The sequence below is a fragment of the Anopheles funestus genome, chromosome 2RL, assembly GCF_943734845.2.
Source record: "Anopheles funestus chromosome 2RL, idAnoFuneDA-416_04, whole genome shotgun sequence".
NCBI lineage: Eukaryota > Metazoa > Arthropoda > Insecta > Diptera > Culicidae > Anopheles > Anopheles funestus.
The window spans coordinates 69,482,639-69,507,261 of NC_064598.1; the positions used below are offsets into that span (position 1 = coordinate 69,482,639).

The 24,623-nt window shown below is 39.4% G+C and overlaps 1 protein-coding gene across 2 annotated transcripts in view; it reads right to left on the reverse strand.

The window, feature by feature from the left end:
* The window catches only part of LOC125766320 (E3 ubiquitin-protein ligase TRIM9), a 103,081-nt gene extending 81,157 nt beyond the window's left edge, over positions 1–21,924 (reverse strand). For both annotated transcript variants that reach the window (XM_049432158.1, XM_049432157.1), the window contains exon 1: positions 19,315–21,924. In XM_049432158.1, coding sequence (XP_049288115.1) covers positions 19,315–20,193 — 879 coding nt within the window. In that variant the 5' untranslated portion in view covers positions 20,194–21,924. The remainder of the gene's footprint in view (positions 1–19,314) is intronic.
* Positions 21,925–24,623: the final 2,699 nt, after the last annotated feature.

Consider the following 24,623-nt stretch of genomic DNA (forward strand, 5'->3'; position numbering starts at 1 on the left):
CTCCATTAATGAGGTCAATCATACCTTCCACTGCTTTTTATGTACGCCTTTTGGCGTTTGCTGTAATATTTGCTGCCAACTTTTCATACGGAATAACCAAGAAAAACTCTCTCTCTTCTTGGCTTAACGATCCCTAAGGTCACGCTGGTCATTTCTGGCTACTAGACTTGTTATACCACATACCCTGTTAGTCAGTCCTTGCTACGGGGGGACGGTCCAGATGGGATTTGATACCCAGTCCTGTCGTGTGGAACCGCCGCCATTTATCACATGTACCACTGGGCTGCCCCACCAAGCCAAACTAGTCTGTTTATTTCAGATTAAGTTATTTTTTTAAATAAAAAAATTAATCAGCTACCTGACAAAGCTTCAGAGGCTGACAATACGGCCGAAGCCGTAATAATTAATTATAAATAAATAAAAATACCTGACAAATGTTTTTGTTTTGGAAGTGACTTCCGTTCACTTCTAGCAGGTGACTTCCGTTCGTTTATGTTTGCTATACAATGCATAGGACACTCTAAGACCATGTTTAGATAAATAAAAATATAACGAGTTTTTGGGTGCAAAATTCAAGAAAATGTTTCAGAAAATTACTCCGATATGATCGCTTAAGGCGCTGCTCTGAGATTTGTCGTATACGGCGAATGTATGAAGGTTCTCCTGTAAAATCCTGTAAAACATGATCGTACATCTGTCGTCCTACAAATCAATTTGTTATTTCTGTAATCACCGTCAAACATGTCGTAAGCACATCTTCCATACATGCATCTTGGTTGTTTAACAGTTTGTTGGACGACAGATCCTAGAGCACCCGTAAAACTTGTCATTGTCGTTCGTAGTATACGACAAATCCCAGAACAGCGTCTAATAGCAGATCGAACATTCCGAACAGATCCTCAAGAATGACACTACCTGGTATCACTTCATCGTTGAAATTAGTTCGATCGTTTGATAGATACCGTTGTAATATTTAAGCTTTCTAATTTAAAATAAGAAATATCCCAATACTGTAATTATTTCTAAAAATGTAATCCTAAACTCGTTTATACTTGATCGTTAGCTCGTTATACTTATGTCGGATGCGATCGTTGTGCTATCTAAGGTCGTTAAGATGTCATTTTCAACTATGTTTGTCGTAGCCACTTGCGTTGTTCGATCGTCCTATTTCTAAGTTTTAATTTCGAACATAATCTTATCACACAACTATTGACAAGTCTCCACCTACTTTACTGCAGTCTTGCATATAAGACTCATGATAATAAAACAGGATTTTCAGTAAGACCGTTCGTAGAATCAAACATTATCGACTAGTATTTCTGCTCGGTCAAATACTATAGCGATCATGCTGAAGCATATTAATAATATGTATTAAACGTTAAAAACTATCTTATCCCAAATTAAGCTAAATTTCCGATTTAATAAATAAAACAATATCACGTTGCATATTTCATTATGAGTTATTGCATATTACATTCATTTCGTATTTTATTGAACAATTTTGCAGGCAATTTAATCAGAGAACCGGTATGATATTCATCGCACGATTGCTGAAACCAAATTATTTGCTTTACTTTACGTTAACATTCATATACCATTCAGCAAATGAAGCACCACAACTAATGTTTGAAGTGCGAGTTGAAATACGCAAACGGATACAGAATCCCAATTCTCACTTCTTGAACGTGAATGCAATAAATTGCATCAAAAGATGAGTTCTTATGGAATCGATGGATTAGATAGTGTTGTGTTCGCTTGTGGGTTCGGCCACAAATGGTAACGAGGGAACCAATTTAAAATCCATATCATGGCTATCGTTTCTATGCCATAGCTATCAATATTCCGAGTAGCTCTCATCTCAACGAGCACCAGAGCAAACAAACATAATCATAACTTGTCTTGATACTTGACGATGCCCGGTGGATACTATCGGTGTGAATTGCATGCTCGTTGAATAGCAGATTATATCTACAGCAAGGGATGATATTAAACTTTATTATCAATACACTTTAAAAAAAAAACAATAACATAAAATCAATTTAATCAGCAACACGGACACTGGAAAACAGCTAACGAAACCCACTATTTGTATGTTTTGTAGTTTCTTCAGATAAGTACCATGCCTTTGCAAAATAATCCATTCAATAAATCACATAAATCACATCACCAAACACACAACAACACACTATTGGACATAAAATATTATTGAACGTTGCTCCACCACGTTTTTCCGTTTCCCCAAATATTGCATAAGCTAAACCGTTCTGATAGCGTGCGTGAAATGAAAAACTTTTCTCTCCCATCCTTGCGGAAATCTGTAAGGAAACGGTCAAAACAACAATCTACACAATGGCGGTAGGATGAAGCTTGCCGCCAACCAACACCACACAGAAACAGAAGAAGGATAATTCAACAACAATGTCATCTTATCATCCATTCCGAGGTGTTTGCTGATCAACTTTGGCGCGCCGCCCTACCGTGCCAGAGTTGGACGGTGTTTTCGGTGGAAAAAGAAAACAAATAAATTACATGCCCCTCCAGCGAACGCGAAGCCATGGAAAATCTGTCAAACATACCCGAAAGCCATACCGACAGCGCTTGGTAGCTACGGTGACAAAACGTACGTGACATCCTAGCTACGGGAAGCTCAAGTTTTATCGCAGCTCTGATTTTAAGTTCTTCGTTGTGGAGGCAATTTTTGGCTGGCAGGAAAACAAAGTTAGGCTTCTACTAAAAAAACATAAATAAAATTTATCAGTCCTTTGCTTAATGCGCAGGAAATTCAAATGATCCTTTTTTTTTGGAGGAGTGCTTTTTTTGTTTGTTTATTTATCACCGACAATCGATTGCGGTACATCTTTAGCATAAACCATTGGACATCAGAGAAAGGCGGAGACCTAAACTAGCAGACCGAACAAGCAACCAGACCGAAAATAAATGAGCTCATGATCATTAGTTTTGTTCCAGGGTTGATTGTAATAAGAATATGTTTTCCTTTACTTCGTTTGCAGCTTGTTAAGAAATGTTTTTCTTTTCTTACACTCAATGTCGATGCTAGAATTCCTTTTTTTATTTCCTGAGCCCCAGCTAACTAAATTATTTATATCCCTGTCTATGATATTCTGTATGCATCCTCCTACAAGCACGCCATCATCATAGGGCATACTCGTTGAAAGATCATTACCGAAGTTCCGGATTATACCAGCCCACCGCGTTTGCAGCCAGTAGCTCCGAGGCGTCTTCGACGTACGATGGATTAGAGCTCCAGGAGCTCTTTTTCTTGGAGTAACATGCAGAAGAAAAAACTCAACATCCAGCACATACTTGTACGTTTGCTTCCTGAAGAAGCATCGTCTTTTATACTATCATGTGACCTAGTTCTTAGAATCATTCCTCTCCTGGTCACGGCACCACCACCGCGCCAACGCGAAACAATAGACCGGAAAAGCACGAAGCAAATGCAGAAATGGTGGCAGAAAAATTCTGCTCAAGCAAACAATATGCTTCACTACACAAATTTTCCGGCAGCCCGTAAGTAATTGATTGGTGAGCCACTCGGTACTGACGAACGCTCCCGTAGTAGCTCTGGATCATTATTAAGCAATTATCGTTGATTAATGCTTGGCCAGATTATTCCGTCTATTTTGATTTTTCCTCTCGGAAGAGCAACGGCAATGGTAAGAAGGCATCGCGGCAAAGCTGATTCGCAGGATAATGAATCAATTTGTATTTTAGTGTGGAAAGTGTGGAAAGGATAACGCTCTTTTGTGGTGCTCAAGGGAAAACGAACAGCTAGCTTAAAGTTGCACATTTCTTTAAACACAATGATTAATGGGTGGAATGCATTGAAGACACTAACAAGATAATAACGTCTACGAAACATAGCGGTATAGTTTTACTCATAAAATATGCATGAACACATCAACCAATCTATACAGTATTGGTTTGAGAAAAAAAAGCCTTTCGTACATGCATCATTAATGATGCACAATATTTTCTTTGTGCTACCGCAAAGATTACATGACAATAATCATTCTGACCTATTCGAACGCCAACGTCTGCAACCCACAATTGAGGTTCTATTTTGTATTCCTTTCATCCTTTGCGAAAACAATCGCAATCGTTTGTCCCATAAAATATGTCCGAGCAAGAAGAGCGAAAAAAAAACCATAACAATCGCCCGAAACAAACCCACATCCGTACCTTCATCTTCTAAGAATCGAAAAACAGCAAAACCTTCACCTACTTCAGCTACTACCACGTCCGGTAAAAGTGTCCTCCTTCAACGACAGCAGCATCCTTTTCAAAGCAAAATATCAAGCAATCATTCGTCCTATCGAACACAAACAATTTATGTTCCACGAATAATCACCCTCAAGTGTTTCGCACAGAAGGCACTCTACTATCCATCGCGTCCTTCCCTCGTTCCCCGTGCCAATCGTTTTTCTACAGTTTTTTTTTCAGCTCACATTCCATCCTCGCAACATAAGCATCCGGCACCGGATGCTTCGCCCCTTGGTTGGTTACGATTACGTCAGTACGATCGGCTGAGCAAATGGAGGGTGAGAAGTACGTTACTTCGAAACGTTATGCAGCAGCGAAAAGGCACCTTTGGAAAACCACTTACGACCTAAATTTTATCCCTCCGCAGGATGGCGCACTTGCCATGGCAGCACGGTGGTGTGCGCCTGTTGTGCCTGGGCAGTGGTTGTTGCCTACAGAAATCAGACGTCACGAGAAGCAAGCGCAAGGATACAACATTCGGGGGTTCGGTTTGGTAGTAGCAGCTGTTGGTGAGTTTGAAATCTTTTCACCGACATTCAACGATGGTTGGGAAATTTCTAGAAACGTAATACAAACAGATATGGTTTGGAAAAGTGCAAGATTGTGCATTAAACATGTCGATGTTAGGAGCTTCGAATTGAAAATATTTAAAATAATTTATAAAACCTGTTATTTACTAGAAGCATTGAATAACCATTTTACTTTTGAGTAAGATAGTGCTTTTAAGCAAAATTAATGAACTCTAGTTTAAAAACAGAATTTTACTCACACTAACATAATTTTATATTTTTATGGCATAGTTGATATATTACAATAATATTTATGAAATGTTTCAGGTTGTATGATTTGTTAACAATTTTATAAATAATTGAATCCATGCTAAGTGTACAAAATATACTAAAGTAACCTTGAGTAATAGGTGATTATATTTTATTGGGTATTTGAAAATATTTTCCATTGGTAATTGAATTTTTAGGATGATATAAAATATGTAATCAATACAGTAACTAGTTTTTAAAAGTGCCGTTTTAAAATGACAATACAATGGTAATAAACAATATGTTAAGTAATCATGAAATATAAAATTAGATTTTAGTAATATTGTTAGCCATTAGTATCGTCATTTCGTATTTTTATGGTGCCATAAATCATGTTTCGCTAGTGAAAATAAAATTTTACATACCAAACACATATTGTAACGGAAAATGCACCTTTTGTCGTACACTAGCGAAAACCTTTCTTCTTCCCTGGTTGCAACAATCGCGACAAGGGCTGAACAGATTCGGGGCCATTGACCCCATTACCGGTGGTTCGTGCTAGTGTAATTTCAGACGGGTAATAAAATTGCCTAGTCCATTTTTTTCTAACCCAAGGCGATTACTCACACGCACATATACACACATGCAAACGATATCCTGAAAGCATTCATCTTCCTTTACGCTGGGCTTTACAGTGTTTCGGCAAAGGAAGCATCAACCTATTGTAACGTGTATCCTTACAAGCAGACTCTTCTGCATCATCAATGTTCACTTTTAGGGGGCAAACGAATTTCGGGTTCGCCTCTACATTCCCGCAACAACAAAATCTTCACAGGGGGAGAGTGAAAAGCATCACCGAAAACCGTTGTGGAAGCGAAACATATTTTCCCGGTTTCCGTCTCGTGCACCCGTGCTTGCAGGACACCGACAGGAAGATCCCTTTTTGGTGAAACACACCAACACCCGGTAGGACCCTTTTCAAATGGGCTTCAGCACTTCCTCAATTCCCGAGCGAGTGCCGAGGCACAGTTGGTTGTTAGCAAACGTTCGTACATTCCAAACTCTCCGTCCGACTCCACCATCATTCCGATTCCTACCCTTTGGAAAAAAAGGACATGCACTACACACACTTGTAAAAGACTTTGCCAGATTGTGCAGAAATAGTTGCTGAAAGCCAAACATTCATCGCCCTTTATCGTACCGTCAGTGAACAGTTCCTTTGCTTTCCCCTGGTGTGTTCGAGGTGTGTTCCCTTGTTACGTTCCATTCCACCGTTGCCCACTGTTTATCATCCCACGACTGTTGCTTGTCCTCTGTACGATTGATTTCAGCTGTATCTGTAGGCGTAATCTTCGACGCAGGGCGCGTTGTTTATCTAGGTCCATGAAAAGGACCTCTGGGAGTGATGTCCATTGTTTCTACTCCTTTCATTGCCTTTTATGTCTTGAAGAAGAACTACTTTCGGGAACCTTTTTGGGGAAGGTTTTGCATTGATGTGTCCCATCTATCTAATGGGTTTATCTGTCCGCAGAGACATTCACCTGCCAGCTGTAGATTAATATTTAAAACCCAGTTGAGATAGGAATCTGGATTGATGTAAGTACAAAGCAGTTCTTTCATCCAGAGGGTTAACAAAAAAAAAGAAAAAATGGAGAAAATTGAACGTGAAAAGGATGTCGGTGCTTGAAGTTGCTTAGCTTTTTGGTCAAAGAAACAATTGTTAAGTGGTTTGCAGTACAAAACCATAAACAACGGAAGAGAATAGAATTTAAACTAGTCGATTGATTCAAGTCCATGTTTGAATCGGTCTCGTAATTGGTTCAACCACATTGGTTAGTAAAAGATTAAACAAATGCAAAACCGGACCACATCTACTCTACGTATTCTGCACCTTGTTACCTTCGTAGAACAATGTAAAAAAAGTGTTCTCATTTACCAACAATTCTGATGGTTTTAAAAGAAATTGATCTCATCAAGAAGACATCAATGTTATTATTATTGTTACGTCACTAGATAACATACTAATTGTCATAAACTAAGATAAAATTTTGATTTGCAATTAACAGTTCACAAGCTTTAAAACATTTTAATTTAAAAAACTTTAACACAGAATTTTATTTAATGAGTTGTAGGATGTTATTTTAATGACATGACCAACGCACCAAACGAACGAATCTAAGGACGACAATGAGGTCACCGTATAACTTGAAGAACACATACTCTACTTTGTATCTCTCGAACATGACCAAGATTTCGTCAGCTTTGAAAGGAGCTGCTGTCAAAGAAGTGTTCAGAAATATTGGCCCGATTAAGGTTGTTTACAACATCAGTACATCCAAGACCGTGTTCGCGACAAGTGTTTTGAGTAGAGAAGTTTCCAACACCGAGGGTCTATCCCAACATCACTGTTATTTTTCTGCCTTCTGGAGGCTGACTTCTGAACTAAAATAGGTAAAATTATGAACGCTATTAAAAGTGCGATTTCATATCTCTGCATCTGTGTAGTTTGGCACTGGTTAGTAGGATCGTTTGCTGGCAATAGCATTTGGGTCTTGTGTCTATAATGAATATAGAAGGATGTTTCCAGAAACATCACCGAGTCTTCATCTCTTCACTCATTTCCGAGTCTTGGGCAGCTATTTCTAACGTTAGATTCAAGAATTGACAGGTGAATACATCTTCCTGACGCAAACCCAGAGAGACCTGAGAATTTTCCTTCCACCGTCACCTAGCAGGTCACGTTAGTTATTGACAATTCGGAATAACAATGAATATCTTTGAGATATTCTAGAGTTAGGTATATGAAACAAACATTTTACATGATTTCTCGTAGGATTGATTCACAACAAACAAAATTCCCACCATTACAAGCACGGTGACCCGCAACACATAACAAGTCGAATATCAAATAACTTTCAACCATCTCAACCATCTTCGTATCAAGGTGAGACTTCCCCGTAACGAAATACCTCAGCAAATGCAACGGTCCCGTTGATGAACTCATTAACACTTTCAATCAATAAAAGTCCCTCTAAGCCGATTGAACCACTGATTGCTTCCTTACCGGGTATACGGTAGATGCGTTGAAGAAAATGAAACCATTCGCTACTGTATGTTTCATCCCGAAACCAAAACACAACAGACCATATCTTTCCCCCAGTCTTGCGCACGGTTCGGGAAATTCAGCAATGGTTTTCCCATTTCCCTTAACTCTCCGAAATAGAAAACTCAATCAGACACTCTAATCCAATTATTGCAAAAGCCAACCTTTTGCAATGGTTTTTCCTCACAGCTTTACCAACACACACGCACACACGAACGAAATCATCCCCGGTTTGGTAGAGGATAACTAACAAACTAACACTCCATTTCCGCAAACAGAACTCGAATCAGCACAATTTTCCGTACTATATTGGGTCCCCAAAATCGAAACCGGTCGTCTAGTACGGTTAACTATCGAGCTTTTACTGGGCATCCTTGTGCTTGTTTTGCCAATGGACCTGAAATTACATACCCACAGAGCGAGATAGAAAGGTACAGGATTCTGAAATGAAGCGGAAAAAAGAGATGACTAAGACATCGACCAGGTTTTTGCTCGGTCGAAAAAGATCCCTATCTTGGGGCTTTAAATTACGGGCGAGCAGCAAGTAGGCTCCCTTCATGCCCTTTTTTCCTTTACAAACGTGCATTTCAACGTGTAGCCTCTTGTTACGATCAAGCGTAATGGGATTTCTTGCAAATTGTACAACATCTATTGTTGATGCCTTTCCCATGATGTTCTCGTCGAGTGTCATCATTTGATTCTAGCATTCTTCTTTCAAGCGATAGAGTCCTTAAGTGGAAGAAGCAGACAGCATTACTACCATAGCACAAAAAGTGCATGTCTGTACAAAAAAAATCAAACAAACTACTCTTGCTTCCGTGGGTCACAATTTCCTTAGGAATCTGCAAATGTCGCAAATATTGTCTTTTAGTTTAATTTTTTGCTCCCAATATAATTTCATTTTTTGAGGCACTGAGATACATGCAAAAGTAAACGCTATCATAACGAAAATTTGTTTTCCACTTCCTTCATATCGAACGCTCTTCAACGGAACCACCCTTACGGACACAGAATGCGCCAGACAAAGCGTTATTTCTTTTGTAAAAGTTAGTTCAATTTCCTTTTCATACCAAATGCAATCTTAGGATTTTTGAAGCAGTACTCTCAACGTGTTTCATTAAAAGTAACAGCTGTATGTCAGAGAACTAACAATTTGAAAGTTACAGTGTTGTTATTATAAAAAAAAGAGAACAAACACCACTGGGGGTAATGCAGGAGGTTGAGATGTACTTCATAAAAACTTTTTTTTCTGTTTGCTTCTGCTATCAGCAAACCAGATGGGTTTGCTAATTTTCATTCACAGAGGGTTGATTGCATTCGTTATGAATTTATTTGGCACACCCTTTTTTTGCACTTCCAGGGGCCAATTTATTGTTTAAAATTCTTTTTCCAGTTTCTAACTCGCAAGTACTCTTGAAAAGTTCGATTGGTTCGATGCAACTGTGGAAAATTGAATCTGATTATGAACTGTTCTAACTGAGAGTGTTTTTTTCTATCAATTAGTATTCAAACTTCGGAAATAGTGCACTCGTTTGGTGGTTTGGAAACATTTTCATACCAGAAAATAAACAACACAAATTGTATTTATTTAATTCACTCACTGCTTGACACTTATATTGTAATATCTAGACTAAATACACTTTCATATTAAAGTCTTTTAATGATTATGCTTTACAATTATTTGTTTATGCTCTTCATCATTTATTCGTTTTCTTTTATTGTTAATTTAAGATAATTCTTTTATTGTGCAACTTGTGCACTTTGCAACATGAAATTTATAAATATTAAAGTTTTTACAAATCATCAAAAACTCATACAACAGACTGCTAGAGCAAATTACGATTACAATATATTAACTATTTTAATTTGTTTGCTACGCGAGCAGGAAGTTGATTGTACGTAACAAATAAATTGCCTTCAAGTATACTTCAACCTCGTTATGTTCCGAAACTGTGGAAGCATACTTTCAGTAGCTAGTCTCTTCCAACTATGAACGAGCAAATGGTACGATATTAAATAATTTTACACCTCTCACTAATTGATGGGGGGGGGGCAAATTGGACAGCTTCAGAGTACTGTTGCCACTTAAAAACCAATCCTTTCAATTACGTACAGTGATGAATTATGATTGAAAAAATTATTGTACACTACTTTTATTAAGCTGAGAGGGGTGACAATTGGTTCTCGCTACCAAAATCTCGTCACATTTATCAAGTGATCAAAACCCTTTTGAAAACAATTTTACCAAATGGACCCGTATGTACTTTTAAAACGCTATTTTAACAATTTTAAATAGCTTGAAGAGAATTTCTTTTTAACCTCACATCATATATTGAGCTTCAGTAAAATAGACTTAAAAATATGTTTAATATATCAACCATTATTTCCCAAACAATGGCTAATTTAAGTTTCCTTTAAAATAAACTTTTTTAAGAACAAAAACAGTACAAACTCACACATAGAGCTAATTCTTTCCAGTGAGTTAACTTCATTAAGTTGCTCCTCAATGCAGCAGAAGCTCTGGACAAGGAATTGACTATCACTCTAGCGATAATCGCACATCCGCTAACGTATATTTACGTTCATGGCCCAAAAACTCTCTTGTGCGTGGTTTTGCATTCTGCTTGTCTTCGTGTTTGCTTGGCACCATGAAACAGACTTGACTTCTTTGCCACTTTGCTCCTGTACACAATCAACCCACTTTCATCTCCAACGCAATGCACGACAACCCCAGAAACACGACATTAAACGCGGCAAATGTGACATTCTGGAAACAGTCCCGGAGGTCCTGAAGAGGTCCATAAAAGCATGACCCTCCGAAAGGGTATTCCAGACTGCAGTAGTGTTGGCTGGATGGTTCACCACACTAAGACACCAGCAGCGAGCAGTTCATTTTCCATTCCTGAAAACTTTGGCAAAATCAGACGAAAACCATAAGGCCTCAGCTGTCCTTCTGTGTTTTCCCTCGCCAGGCTAAAGAAAATAGTACCCACAGCACGGTTCCGAAAAACCATGAAAACACAGACCATGCCACTTGATAAAAACGCAAATGGGAGCACAGGAAAAGTGTACATCCGACACGACACGACTCCAAGCAAAACGTTCCGCAAAGCTCTAAAGACCGATCGCGATGGTGGTGGAAAAATTTATATTCAAAAGAAAACTTTAGGCGTATTATTCTACCAGGCCGTGTCTCGTTTCTGTTTGACTTCTTTCTTTTTTTCTAACCATCAAACCACACACAGCAACGTGCGCCTCAGCCAACACGGGAAAAGCGTAGTAAAGGAGTCCCCCTTCAAGCTGTACAGTTTATTCAACCAGCTGCCAGACGAGTAAAAGGAACTGAAGGAAAACCCCATGGATGTAACTTCCGGCTGGAAGTGATGGAAAATTGTCGACGTATATTTTGCCTCTTTCCCGCGCCTTCTTGAAAGAAGAACCAAGGTCTCTTTCTTTTATCCTGATCAATTGGCTAAAGCAACGAAGGCTTCCCGAAACGGCCTGCGGATGGGCGATAAACGTAGAAAATGGAAAAATCCGCAGCGGCATTTTCCCGAACGAAAGAAAATAAGACACACCAGGACCAGAATGCAAAGTGGCGCAAAATAGCATAGAATGAATGGGCTTTTCTCATCCGATGCGTACTCGCTGTTTCGAGTGATAATTTTTCCACGCTCCATACAGGGTTTCCCCATGGATAAGTGGTAATTATGCATGAAATGTTACTGCATGTGTTGTTGTAAAATTAGTAACTCATACACGATGGAGCTCGAAGAAAATAAATAGAACTATTTATTTACTTCTAATGTTTAACGTCTCTTGTCTTGGGAGATATTTTTAGAATTTTACGTTGCTGTGCTATTGCGAAATTCATCTTATAAAAAAGCGCTTGTATTAAACTTAAACTTAAATAGAAAAAAGATAAAACATTCGAAACGATTTTACTGACCAAATGTTTCATATGAATCCCTTTTATATCTCAAATGAAGACAAAGAAGTTTACATTGCTTCCGGTTATAAGGACAGCCAAACATTATCTACAACCAAACAGTCGAGGACACATTGGCATCGGCAGTGAAAATCGAATCCATCTTCACGAGCGAACGAAACTGTTCGCTTAAGAAGGCAAATCCTTCCTTCAGCACGTGTTTACGTTTACAGGGTAAAACGAAAATGATATTTTACGTTTTACACCATCGACTCTCGCCATCCGGTGTGGAGTAAAAACATATACACACACACACAACACAACACAGGAACTGAAACCGGAACCGGAATTCTTCATCGCCGTACGGAACGTCTGGGACGCTGCGCAGAAGAAAAGCATGTCCTCTGCAGTGTGTTCTTACGTAGGGATCCCCTTCTTATCTTGGTGATTCAAAATTTACATAATTTTTGTTCTATTCTTCCTGTTTTCTTTCTTTCTCCACCAATTTTTAATCCCTTTCCAGTTCTTTTTTCCACAGTCCCCGCCTTTCTCCCTTCAAAGCCATCTTTGCCATTTCGCTTGCGGGCAAGATGGAAAGAATGGAAAACGAGGATAATATGGGACCGTACCTGCAAAACTGTATCAAATGAAATGCGAAAAGTTGAAGCTTTCCTACCATACGAACCGACGTTCTTGCAGGTGTGTGTTTGCATCTTTTTTGTTGTTGGAAGACAACATCGACCTAATTTTCCCAACACAAAACCCTGGACCAAATACCGGGACAGAGCATGGAACTCCTCTTTAAACACTAACTCGGTGTTAGTATTTCGGAAGACGATTCGTCTTATTTTTTGCATGTCCTTTTTTTATTTTGGTTTTGCTATTCTGTTACAATTCTTGCAAACGATTCCACGATTCGCGCCCGTGGGCACGATTATGCAAATTGCTGTTGCCCGTCTTTTGAAGCAAAGACAAATTGAATACACACGGGTTTGACCGACATAATGTCGACCACCTTTAGGCGCCAGTAAACTGGTAACTGGTTTTGCCATTTGCTATAATGTATGGGCAGACGTGTGCAGTCAAGATTTTATGGTGTAACGCTTAACTCTAGCTGCCACATATTGGTTGATGTTGATGATACTAATGTCTTTAAACAAAAAGTTGATGATATTTTTTCTTTCTCTTGTATCAGAAAGTCATTTTAACTTTTCGACAAATATTTTCCTAAACATGGACGACGCTATAAAACTGGATGTCTGGATCAAACATTGATTTTTTATGAGTTATTGAACCCTTTTATGTTTTATGTCGCTTACAGGTTAAAAAAAAAACAAATCAATATTTTTACGAATCACAACTCGTACCTAGACATGGAAAATCAAATATGAATTCGCGTTTGATGTGATCTTAAATTTTAATGCCTGTATGAAGGATCCCTTCCTAACAACCGCTGACTGGAAAAGGAATCGGAATGTTCACAACTTGCAAAGGAAACTTCATTTTGAACACATTTCAAACAGCACAGCACACGGAAGATTAGTATTCTTGCGTAACTGGAAAGCAATAAAATGAAGAAAGAAAAAAAAACGTATCGTTAAAAAGCAGCTCCTCTCCCAGAGCAGGAATGTCACTTGCAAGTCACACGCATGACGAAAAATCAATGCGCCATGAATTTTATGACACTTTCGGGTGCGAAATTGATGTGTAAAGATATATTCATGTAAAACCCGCTTGAACGTGAGTTGCGAGTGAGTTTGAACTCGTTTCGGTCGGGAATGCATGCATGGAACAATTTTTAACTTCTTCCTGCACAAGGCTTCGGGACTGTGAATAAATACATAAATTATAACAGCGCGAAACGTAACCAGATTTTCTGCAACCAAATAGCAAAACAGCAAAAACGCCCTTCAACACAGCGAAGTCTTTGCTGTTTCCGCGAGTGCATAAATCATCCTGGAGATGGTAACGCCAACAATCTGAGGATGTAGTTTTTTTTGTTTGAGATTGAGACTGGGAACGTGAAACACCTATGGAGGATAGAATATTATTCCGAAAGAATAAATACATACAGTTCCCACCCTAGTGATCTGTGAAAATTGTCATTCCAGGTTTATTATGCCTCAGAAAAGCAGTTTTAATGCATCATATAAGGTATATGGCTCTAGTAATCGAAAGCCTAAAACAAGTTGCTGTATCCTTGAATCAAGCTATATTATTTGTTTGAATTTCGATGAGCTCCAATTGCAATTTATTGGAACTATCCATAACTACAAAAAATATTTTTTCCGAAGCCTTTGCATATACTTCAGAAAGCTTTTCGTTGAACTGGTTTTGCAGGTTAATAATCAGATCACATGCATAGTCACCTGGGAACTCTACTTAACACTCCGGAAAATGTGTTAAATTTGTTTTCTGTAGCTGTTCTTAAGATAACCAGAGCTTTAATTTAAAAGCCTTAATATTAGAGCATAAGTCGGAAATAAGATTTTCATGTGCTTGATGTTTAAATCTAAGTGATTTATTACGTCTGCCACAAATGTCAAAATTCTTATTTGCTCTTTTTATTTAAAAACTCTATAACATCCTATGTTATAGCCTATAAACTCTATAACATCCTATGTGGGCGGCCCGGTGGTGCATGTGATAATCGGCGCCAGTCCACACGGCCGGACCGGGTTCAAATCCCATCCGGACCGTCCCCCCGTAGCAAGGACTGACTATCCGGCTACGTGGTAAAATAAGTCTAGTAAGCCAGAAATGGCCGGCGTGACCTGTAAGGTCGTTAAGCCAAGAAGAAGAAGAAGAAGAAGAAGATAACATCCTATCTTCTTTCGAACATTCTGGTCAACAGTTTTCTACAACTTAACCATCTTACTGCTGTGTAATAAGGCAATTCTTGATGATCTGATTCAGACTGTCTGATCGAACGAAATTCGCTATTTTAAATACGGGCTGAAGTACGCAGCTAATATCTAAATATTAGGCGCATAACGTTTGCTGGTGAATCATACACTGCACGAACATAGGCTGCGGAACATTTCTTCTATTCTTTTTTTTTGCACTCCTCCTTCCCTTGTCAAACCAAACCTAGTTTAAAAACTTTTTAGGACTTTGGAAACCCCTGCACTGGACGATAAATTATGTTTTAAACAATAACTATGCGGAGATTATTCAACGTGCTAATAGGACCATAGGCTTAATATTTAAAACTATCAGAGAACGATAGAGTCTATAAAAAGGAAATTTACACGTTACGCACTTCTGTGACTACCACGGAACAATCGTAACTCACCACCACCATATCAGTCACGGTGTCTGCTTCTGGGCTTATAGACTCTTACTAACAGATGAAGAAATTCCCAAGTAATTCCCATGATCAATATACAGAGCATCAATATACAGAGGAAGACCACGCGTCATAGATATTTTTTAAGATCTCAATTCGTAAGATCGATTTAAGATCGTATTTTTACGAGATATGAATCGCATGAACTGATAAGAGCAATGCCTAGAGTGTTAAATGAACTGTACGACTATTTTGAATTTCATGAAGACATCAGCACATTTATGCAAACATTACGCATTGTAGAATAAGCCAGCATCGTTATTAAGTGTCTCTTAGTATTTTAAACTTAGTTTAGGTTTACTTGGTTTTGTTTAGATTTAACCAATCGAGTAAAAAAAATGTTTGGCGGAATGGTGTAAAATAATAAAATTACAAACTAAAAATAGAACTGAGGAGTTGTGAACTTCTCAGTTTCATAGAGGGCAGTGCATCCCTTAAAAATAGAAAAACACTGAAAATTATCAATACTATCAAGCAAATTATGTCAGACATTCCGCCTAATCTGTTTTCTGCGTATCTGCCAATTGCTGTTTTAAGGCAAGCAAAGTAATACAATCTGCTACCTAACTATCTTTGTTACAAAAAACATATTTTTCTCCCTTGTTTGTTTGTTGACGTTTAGCTTAATGCCCACCCCTATATATGCACCTCACCCAAATTATCATCACGTGTCACGAATGCTAAAGACGTTTGTCACCGTCATAATTACAGCTTACGGTAATTGTTTAATTCGTTGAGAACTCTCTTTCCCTTGTGCTAATTTTATAGCCTACCCCTTTCTAGATACCGCCCGGAAATCAACTTCACCAAGGTTAACCTCATCAAAGAAGGAGTAACGAAAAGAATCGTTAAACAATCGGGACCCATGAATTCTGAGCTCAATGGGTTTGTGCCCCTTTTCCGTTTGCGAACAAATTTTCTCCCGTGCTCGATCTGGCAAACCCATCGACCCCATGCTTGTAACGGTTGGACATGCTCGCGCACTCAAGACATTGCTGCTTCGCATGGTCCACAAAAAAAAACTTAGCCCTTGTCCAGAAATTCCCGTCCGCAGATAGTTGGACAGTTAGTTACACTCCCCGAAAAAAACAACATCAAATTCGCTCTTTCTGCTTGAATAAACGCAACGGCCCGCCGGCTACGAGATAAAGAAAAACGGTACGCATTGTGATGAACTTTCTCACGGAAGTACGCACCGTTCCTACGTGCTAGGATCGAACCTGGAACGGTCGGTACAGTTTGCCCCTAAGGGTTGTGCACGATGACGAACGAAAGATTAAGACGATAAAATGCCCAAACTCGGGCGGTGCTTCTTCAATTCACACCAGCGAGAGAAGAACGCAAAACAAAGGGAAACGAAGGGAGACAAGAGAAGTAATTAAACTGTCATGAACGATCAGTTCGGGAAGGGCCGGTACCAGCACAAGCCAGTTGTGACAGCCGGAAAGGTGTTAAGATGTCGGGAAGATATTGGCTAAAGCCAATCGAACGCAGAACCGTAAAACCCAATAGGCATGACCAAAAAACCCCTCCGCCGCCGTTGGGTACGATTTCTTCTTCGTAATTGCGACAAATCGGCACGATAATAATGCAAACTGACAGCCAACATTGGAACTGTTTGGTCACTCATCATGTGTGTTTGCTGTTGGTAAACATGCCAATTTACGTCCATTGTTGTTGTGTTTAACATTACGGCCGGACATGATTATTGCTTTAGTAAAACAAATACAGTTGATTGAAGAATGAAACGCTAAAATGATGTATCAATTGGTTTTGTAAACTGTGACTCAAGTTTGCACAGTTTAAGCCCACAGTTTTTACTTAATTTCAAGTTAGATAAGCTTTTTTAACCTCAAATATTGTAATATTCTTGTCCAGTTTCTAATACTTTTCAAACAAACGTCAAAATCTGATCCTGTTTCTGTAGTTTGAATAAAACTCCTCGTTTTCTAAAGTGATTTGACACGCCTCGTCACCTTCAAAATGAAAACAAAAATCACTTAACTTCACCCTCGCACCAGAAACTGCAATATCCATAGGAACACACCGACCATACTGTTTGTTGATGACAAACAAATGCAACTGCACTCCCCCCATCTCCTCCTCCTCCTGAGTGCACTTTTCTGTTTGTTTAAATCACCAAAAATGCACACACAGACGCATCGCAACAGTTCACAGAGGTATTGAACCGTTTGCACTGCTAATCGAAAGAAGGTGACGATGGGAAAGGATTGCGTGATAATTATCCAGACCGGTGAACCGGTTTTTCTCACCGACCAAAACAAAAAAAAACGAAGAAATGCGATGTTTAGCGGTTTTGTGTTTTGAATGTTTAAAGGTATTTTTGTCAGTTACGCAAGCTACCTGTACTCTTGAAGCCCTGAACCTTCTCCCCGACGTCGTTTTTATGTTCTCACGTTTTTGTTTTGTTCGTTTCGGTCGTACGAAGTTTCTCCCCGTACGACGGGACAGGTTTATCCTTTTGCTTTTCACTGTTCACTTTCTATCCGAGCAAATGTTTGCTGCGGCTTCAAAGTTCCCTTCGCTCATAGCTCACCTCACCGAAGTTGTATGATCATCGCTCTTTAAATGGTTAAACTGGAATACCGAGTGGCAGATAAGATTTTTTTTAAACCTCAAATCAGGTAGTTATGGGAAGCAACAAAAAAATCTAAACCCATTCAACCTTTTCAATGACTCATCGTCTATTTGGGATAAAGGAAATTTAAAAAAGGACTTTTATTGTACTTAGGCTTTGCTTAACCTAAATTCATACACATTGTATGCAAAGGATATTATTTCCTCCACTCATTAGCTTAACTAGCGGCAGTTAGCAACCCCTTAAATGGAAAATTCATGTAAAAAGGCACACCTAAGCAGTTTCTTGTAGATATGCAAAACACATCAATAATAATTAAATAAAATCCGGATAAAGGGTTTTAGCAGCCTTTTTTTTAAAAAAAAAAAAACTTATTATAAAATTTTGTCTATTAAGCCCACAACAAAGTTTTCACAACCATTATTCTCCTTTGTGGCAGTTAAACCTCAGCAAATCTTATCTTGCCATTTCTGACATTTCTTGATTTTTTACATTAAAAGCGGATGATCTTTGACCAAAAGTGTACAAGGTATCCCACCTAGATGGGATTTTGTACCGGTCCTGTTGTGAGAAACCACCGAGACGACGAACATTACTGTTATGAAAAATTTGTAATGTTGTAATCATTAAATTTTCTTTGGCGATTTAGGACACTGGTACATGGATCACATATTATGCAATCTATATTTAAACAACATTCCTTCAAGGAGTTCTTAAAATTTGAAAATGTCTCTAAAGTGTATAGAAAAAATAATTTCATAACGAGAGATGGCGACGAGATATTGTTGCAAAAGTATCCAATTTATAGTCCCAGACGCTGCGAACCCATGTCCCAAGTAAAATGTCTAGACGAGCAATAAAAATATTACTCATGAAATGGAATTTTCAGCATTTTTTCCAAGAAACAACATGTTATGAAACCAAACAAATATAATAAAAAACGGAGCATTCCCAGCTAAAACATACACATAGAGAGTAGAATTTTCCAAAACGAATGCCTTGCATTGGCAGTCTTCTGTCTAACTAATGTTTCAACTTCTGAGATGAAGAATAATATCTCCAATGTTTAGCTTCTAGTCATATTTGGAATTCCAGAATAAACCCACATGAATGTTTTAGAGAAATAATCGAATAGTATTATTCTGATGTATCCTAACTTAATGAGTTGGAAGTTATTTAATTTTGAAACGCATTAAATTCCAAAATTTCCTTCACAACTTCAATGAAGAATTCAAATTTCAACTCAAGTCAACAAAACAAATGCTATAACATGTCATGCTAATAATAACCTACCTTTTGGGCTTTGCACATCGCCGTAATGGACTGCAGATCGTGTGACTGGTGCCGGTTGTCACCGATGCACTGATTGCAGATGGGCAGCTTACATCCCATACAGTACATGGTCAGCGGTTCCGTGTGCTCGCCACAAATCGATTCCCGCAGCTGGCAAGCACCCCGGGGCTTCGTAAGACTATGCTTAGCGAGCGGACCACGTGCCGGGTGGCACAGTTCACGGCAAGCATCACAGTACCGGATCTCGCACTGCTCGCAGATGACGGTCGCCACCTTCGGTGGTTCGGTTTCACACATCTGACAGCGTAGTGCCTCCCGCTCGCAGAACCGATCCACGATCGACTCCATCGCCCGGTACAGTGGCAAATTGCGGGCCCCAAGCTCGTCGAAAAACACCAACTTCCGGCAGACGGGACAGGCGAGCGAATAGACTGAACCACCGGACCCGGCAGGAGGAAACAGCAGTCCCTGTAGGTTCGGTGTGCCGGCGTATGAGCCCGGCCGCGATGTGCAGCAGATAACACCCGAATCGGCTTCGCTCAGGATGCTCACCTTGTCTGCCTGATCCTGATCCGAGGATACACTTTCGGTTGCGCTCGAGCTGCCGGTACTCGCCGCAGACGAGGACGAATGTTGCGAGTGTTGCTGGTGTATGTGGGCGGCCGCAATGGCGGGATGGCAGGGCGGATGTGCCGTACCGGCGGCCGACGAACCTGCCGACGACGACGAAGAGGCAGTGGACGAGGAAGAGGACGCCGACGACGAGGATGCAGTCTGAATGTCTAGAGCGCAGGCCAGACAAAGGGCGTGATAGCAGGGCAGCAGTACCGGGCTGGCGTAAAGCTGCTTGCACACCGGACACCGCAGTTCTTCCTCCATGCCTACGGACGACGGTTGCCTCGGCGGGCACTAACGAGCTGGGCGATGATGTTCCGGACTCCCCGGAGTCCACGGAAAACGAACACACGCAGCAGAAGCCCACGAAGGTGCTTAACCATTCACCAGGAAACTCGGAAAACCGCAACACACTTTTACGGTTCTAGAAAACACCAAACATTCACTTCACTTTTCACACCACGCGGTTGGGGACGTTTAAAAGGACAACAATTTTGAAACCTAAACACCACCAGAATGCACCACACCTGGACGAGATAATCAGGATCTCTTCTCTCCTTCGCCTGGGACACTTTTCACCTGCACAACTTCACCCAAAAACCCACGTTACCTCAAGACCTTTGCTTGGCAAACAAACTGGCTTGGTTTTTCGGGCTTGTATACACCACACCAATCAATTTATATGCAAATCATGGCACACCAACCCAACTCCCAACCACAAACATAACGCAAAAACACACATACACACCACACCCACACTTCTCACGCACAAACACTAATACATCTCGTGTAGCACGGACAACATTCACCTTCTTTCCTTACACACACGTTCCGACCTGTTTCGTCAATGATGATGGAAAATTGACATCACCATCACAGCGTGCGGTTCGACCCGGTTACTTCGATCGACACAAGCAAAGGATGAAGGTGAAGGATTTTCCTGTGGACGTTATTCCGCTTCGGTTGTTTTTGCGGTTTTAAAGAACAGGACTTCAATCAACCGGTGTTGATTTTCCTTCAATTTTTTTTTCCTTGCTTGTATCTTTTACTTCTCTTCTTTCGTAAACAACACACTCACACGCATATCAGGACACGGTATTCAGGAAATGATCGATAATATTATTTTGCTTTTATTTGAATTATCCGCACCGATGTTTGTTTATTTTGTTGATGAAGCACCTCGTAGAGAGAGAAACGGTTTTACTTTTTTCGCGCAAAACTTCACTCAATTTACCGATTTACTAGGATTTTACCATCAACTATCGGTTTGATTTGAATTCTTATACCTTAAGCACAAGCTGGGCACAATTCACGCAAAATTGCACAAATTCCTTTTTCTGCTTACGCTCGTAAAGATTTCTTTTTTTAAAACTTCACCAAATGCTCGCTCCACTATGGAACACACTGCGCCACAAGCGGTATCTTACAGCGTAAAAACTTTATCTCCTCCATTCCCATCACCACAAGGGAAACATTCTCGGCGAAAAATCCCGGCAGGTGCAGCCACTTTCAGGATGCACCCAATCTTTCTTACGATATGATAAACTTCACCATAAGCGCACCCTTTGCATGCGTCGGCCTACTGCTGCAGCCCCATAAACAGGGCAGCAAAGAAAATCCAAGCGCACGCGCGCCTTTTACACCGCCCGATATGCACGAATCGATGGATGGATGGATCTATATGGCTGGTTGCGAGTGATTTTTCTGTACCGCGGAACACCAAAATATACGTTCGCACAGCCTCCAGACGCACGACTTGCTTCGACGAGCTTCTTCTTACTTCTGCTAGCGATGAAACGGTATGGCATACACCAGCGTCCACGCTGCACTCTCGCGAAGAGCCGAAGTTAGCAGCTGCCATCTATCGTACATGCACGACAGAAACAGCGCATCGACCCGAATAACGCTCCCTTCTCTTTACGCCAATGGACGTCGGAGAGTCGTCCGACCGATTAGCAGATGATACACTCGTTTCAGTTATGAAGGATCAGGATTTTTAGCGATGTTGTGCAAAATTAAAAACCTTTTTAAACAAAATTGGTTAGTTTCTACGTTTCGTTTAATATGCTTTTAAAATTTATTAAACTATTATAAGTTGCTAATAGATTAAATGTACTATTTCTTTGATAAAAATCGGAGTATAAAGTGTACAGTCTGTTTACAAGTTGGGAAATCCTTATCAACTAATAGTACTTGATAGTAATGCACAGTATTGTGTTGTTTGTTTCAGCAAACCAATATTATTATTAGTAAATAGGAATATTTCATCTTTTTGATTGAGAAAACTTACTAATTTCCATAACTAATTTTCATAACATAACATAATATTATGAATTTCTTAGATTGTAAACTGGTTGAAAAAGTAATTAGAGAGTTATATACTTTTCAAAGAAAAAAAAAACAATATTTCATTCAAAATTAATTACACTTCACAATTACGTTAATAAGGTACCATTTCATATTAGCGCGCTCAAATCCAGCGTTTCATGTTCACTATCAAAAACATAATAATTATGCATTGGTTACACTACAATTATGCACTATTTGCTCTTAAAAGAATGATAAATGATTTCATTTTTCTGTCGCTCACCAGTGCACAGTGGGCAAACGCCTGTATGAAAATCGAAAAACTTACATCGTCATTCATGCAAACTTAATACATGTTTGGAAAGTAGATACTTGAACTAAGATAAAACCAAAATATCTCATTTTCAAATTTGAAACTTTTTGAGAAACAGTACATCAAAATAGTAGGTGGTATGTTTTGTTTCAAAAATATGTTATATTGCAAGCAACATTAAAACCGTTGTATTGAGAAAACCAATTGACCGATTTTAATACCGTTGACTTTTTTGAATAGGTTTTTTAATATACTTTTCATTTGTATTCATTGTTTTGATAATATAATATTTTTCGTTTCAAAAATTACCAAAAACCAAAAGAAGGTCTTGCTGTTCTCAGAAATGATGTATTAGACAATGAAAAAAATTATGTTTGGACTCGAGATGACTCTTGTGTCATATAGCATATGAAAGGCCACCATTTTTACTATATATTTTTGATTTAATTGGTTGCGACCATGCGCGACCGTGAAAAATATTTAAGTTTTTCTAGAAAGACCCTAATACGTGATATGATAGCGGCGTCGCTCTCTAAACGAAAAGATTTTGATTGATTATTCATTATTATACGTAAAATTGACTAAATATTACTTATTTAGTTACTTTTTAATAATTAATTATTTTTTTCTCAATTTTAAAACCTAGTACATCCTCGTCATAATTTGTTCCTTATTTGTTCAATTTGGTGCTCCTTAATTGGAGTCAAACTCCACTAGCTTCTGTCAAACATACTAGTTCCTATTTGTACTCATTATTGAAAACACTATTATTTGAGAAAAATAATGAACAATAGTGTAATTACACATTTTTTAGTTATATCAAATATGTTTGAAGAAAATAACCACCATGGCTCATATAATTGATTTTCATCCCGGCATTTGTATGGCCGTTGCCCACTGTGCAGTGCCTTCGTTGCACTACCGAAACAATGCCTCCGGAAGGAAGAAAGTAGATAAATGAGCAGAGCGCGATCGGTTAACGTTCAACCGTCGCCATTGCCATGACACACCTTTTAAAATTTATGTATTACTCCACGCCAGCTCATACCATCTACTAGTGCCAGAAAGATCAGAAAGACGGCATAACCGTAATAGTATTTTTAGGTCCATTCCACCACCATACCAGACCGTTTGCATAAAAAGCCAATAACCGATAAAAATCTGCTGCTTCTAATGAACATATTGTTCACTGCAGTCGGAAGGAAGGTGCCTTGGGTCTCACGTTTCGTGGCACGAGATTTGCCGCCCAAGATAAGGGAGGAAACCGAGGTGGAATTCAAAACGTGGGTAGGAGATACCTCGTAGCTACGGTTTAAAGCGACTTCAACCAGAGTAAGTCACCCAGTTCCGGGCATTGGAAAAGATGCGTCACATTATTAATGGCACTGAAGCACCATTTAAGGTGAAATGTCATCATCTTCGCTTAGGGAGAGCGAAATTGAAACCGAGGTTGGACCGCGATGGGAAGTCGCAAACCAGCCAAACAGAAGTAAGCAAATGCACTTTTGCAGCCGGACAGTAAGGAATTGGAATCAGACCCATTTATAACGACCGTACAATTTGACAGCGATTATTTCCTGAGTTGGAAAAAAACCTCTGCAATTGCTCCGCACTTTGGACCACCCATTAAGAAGGCGGGCAAGCCTCTTTGTATTTAACAAATCATTTAACTACTGGGACTGTATTTTACGTGACCTTTTATTCAGTGCACATGTAACCTACCCCAATCGTTACGTATAATTTAAAGCTATTTTAAGCCAGCGTTTCAAAATCCCCCTGGAAGAAGCACTATGAACGGAACACCTCCCGTAGACCCGTAATCAGTTGCTTCGTCCACAAATTGAAACTAATCTTATCGCACGCAACTTGCTTCTACGGTGGCGATAGTGAAACCGATCCGTCGGCTGATCGCTAACGAAGGTAACGGCTAGACGAAACTCAACGACCTATCGATAACGCACAAGAGTCGCGTCCTTGGCAGCAACATTGTAAATGCATTTTTTCGCATAATCTAGAACTAATATTTACTATTATGAGTTCCTGACTCTCGATCCCCCTAGGAGAGCTACACGGT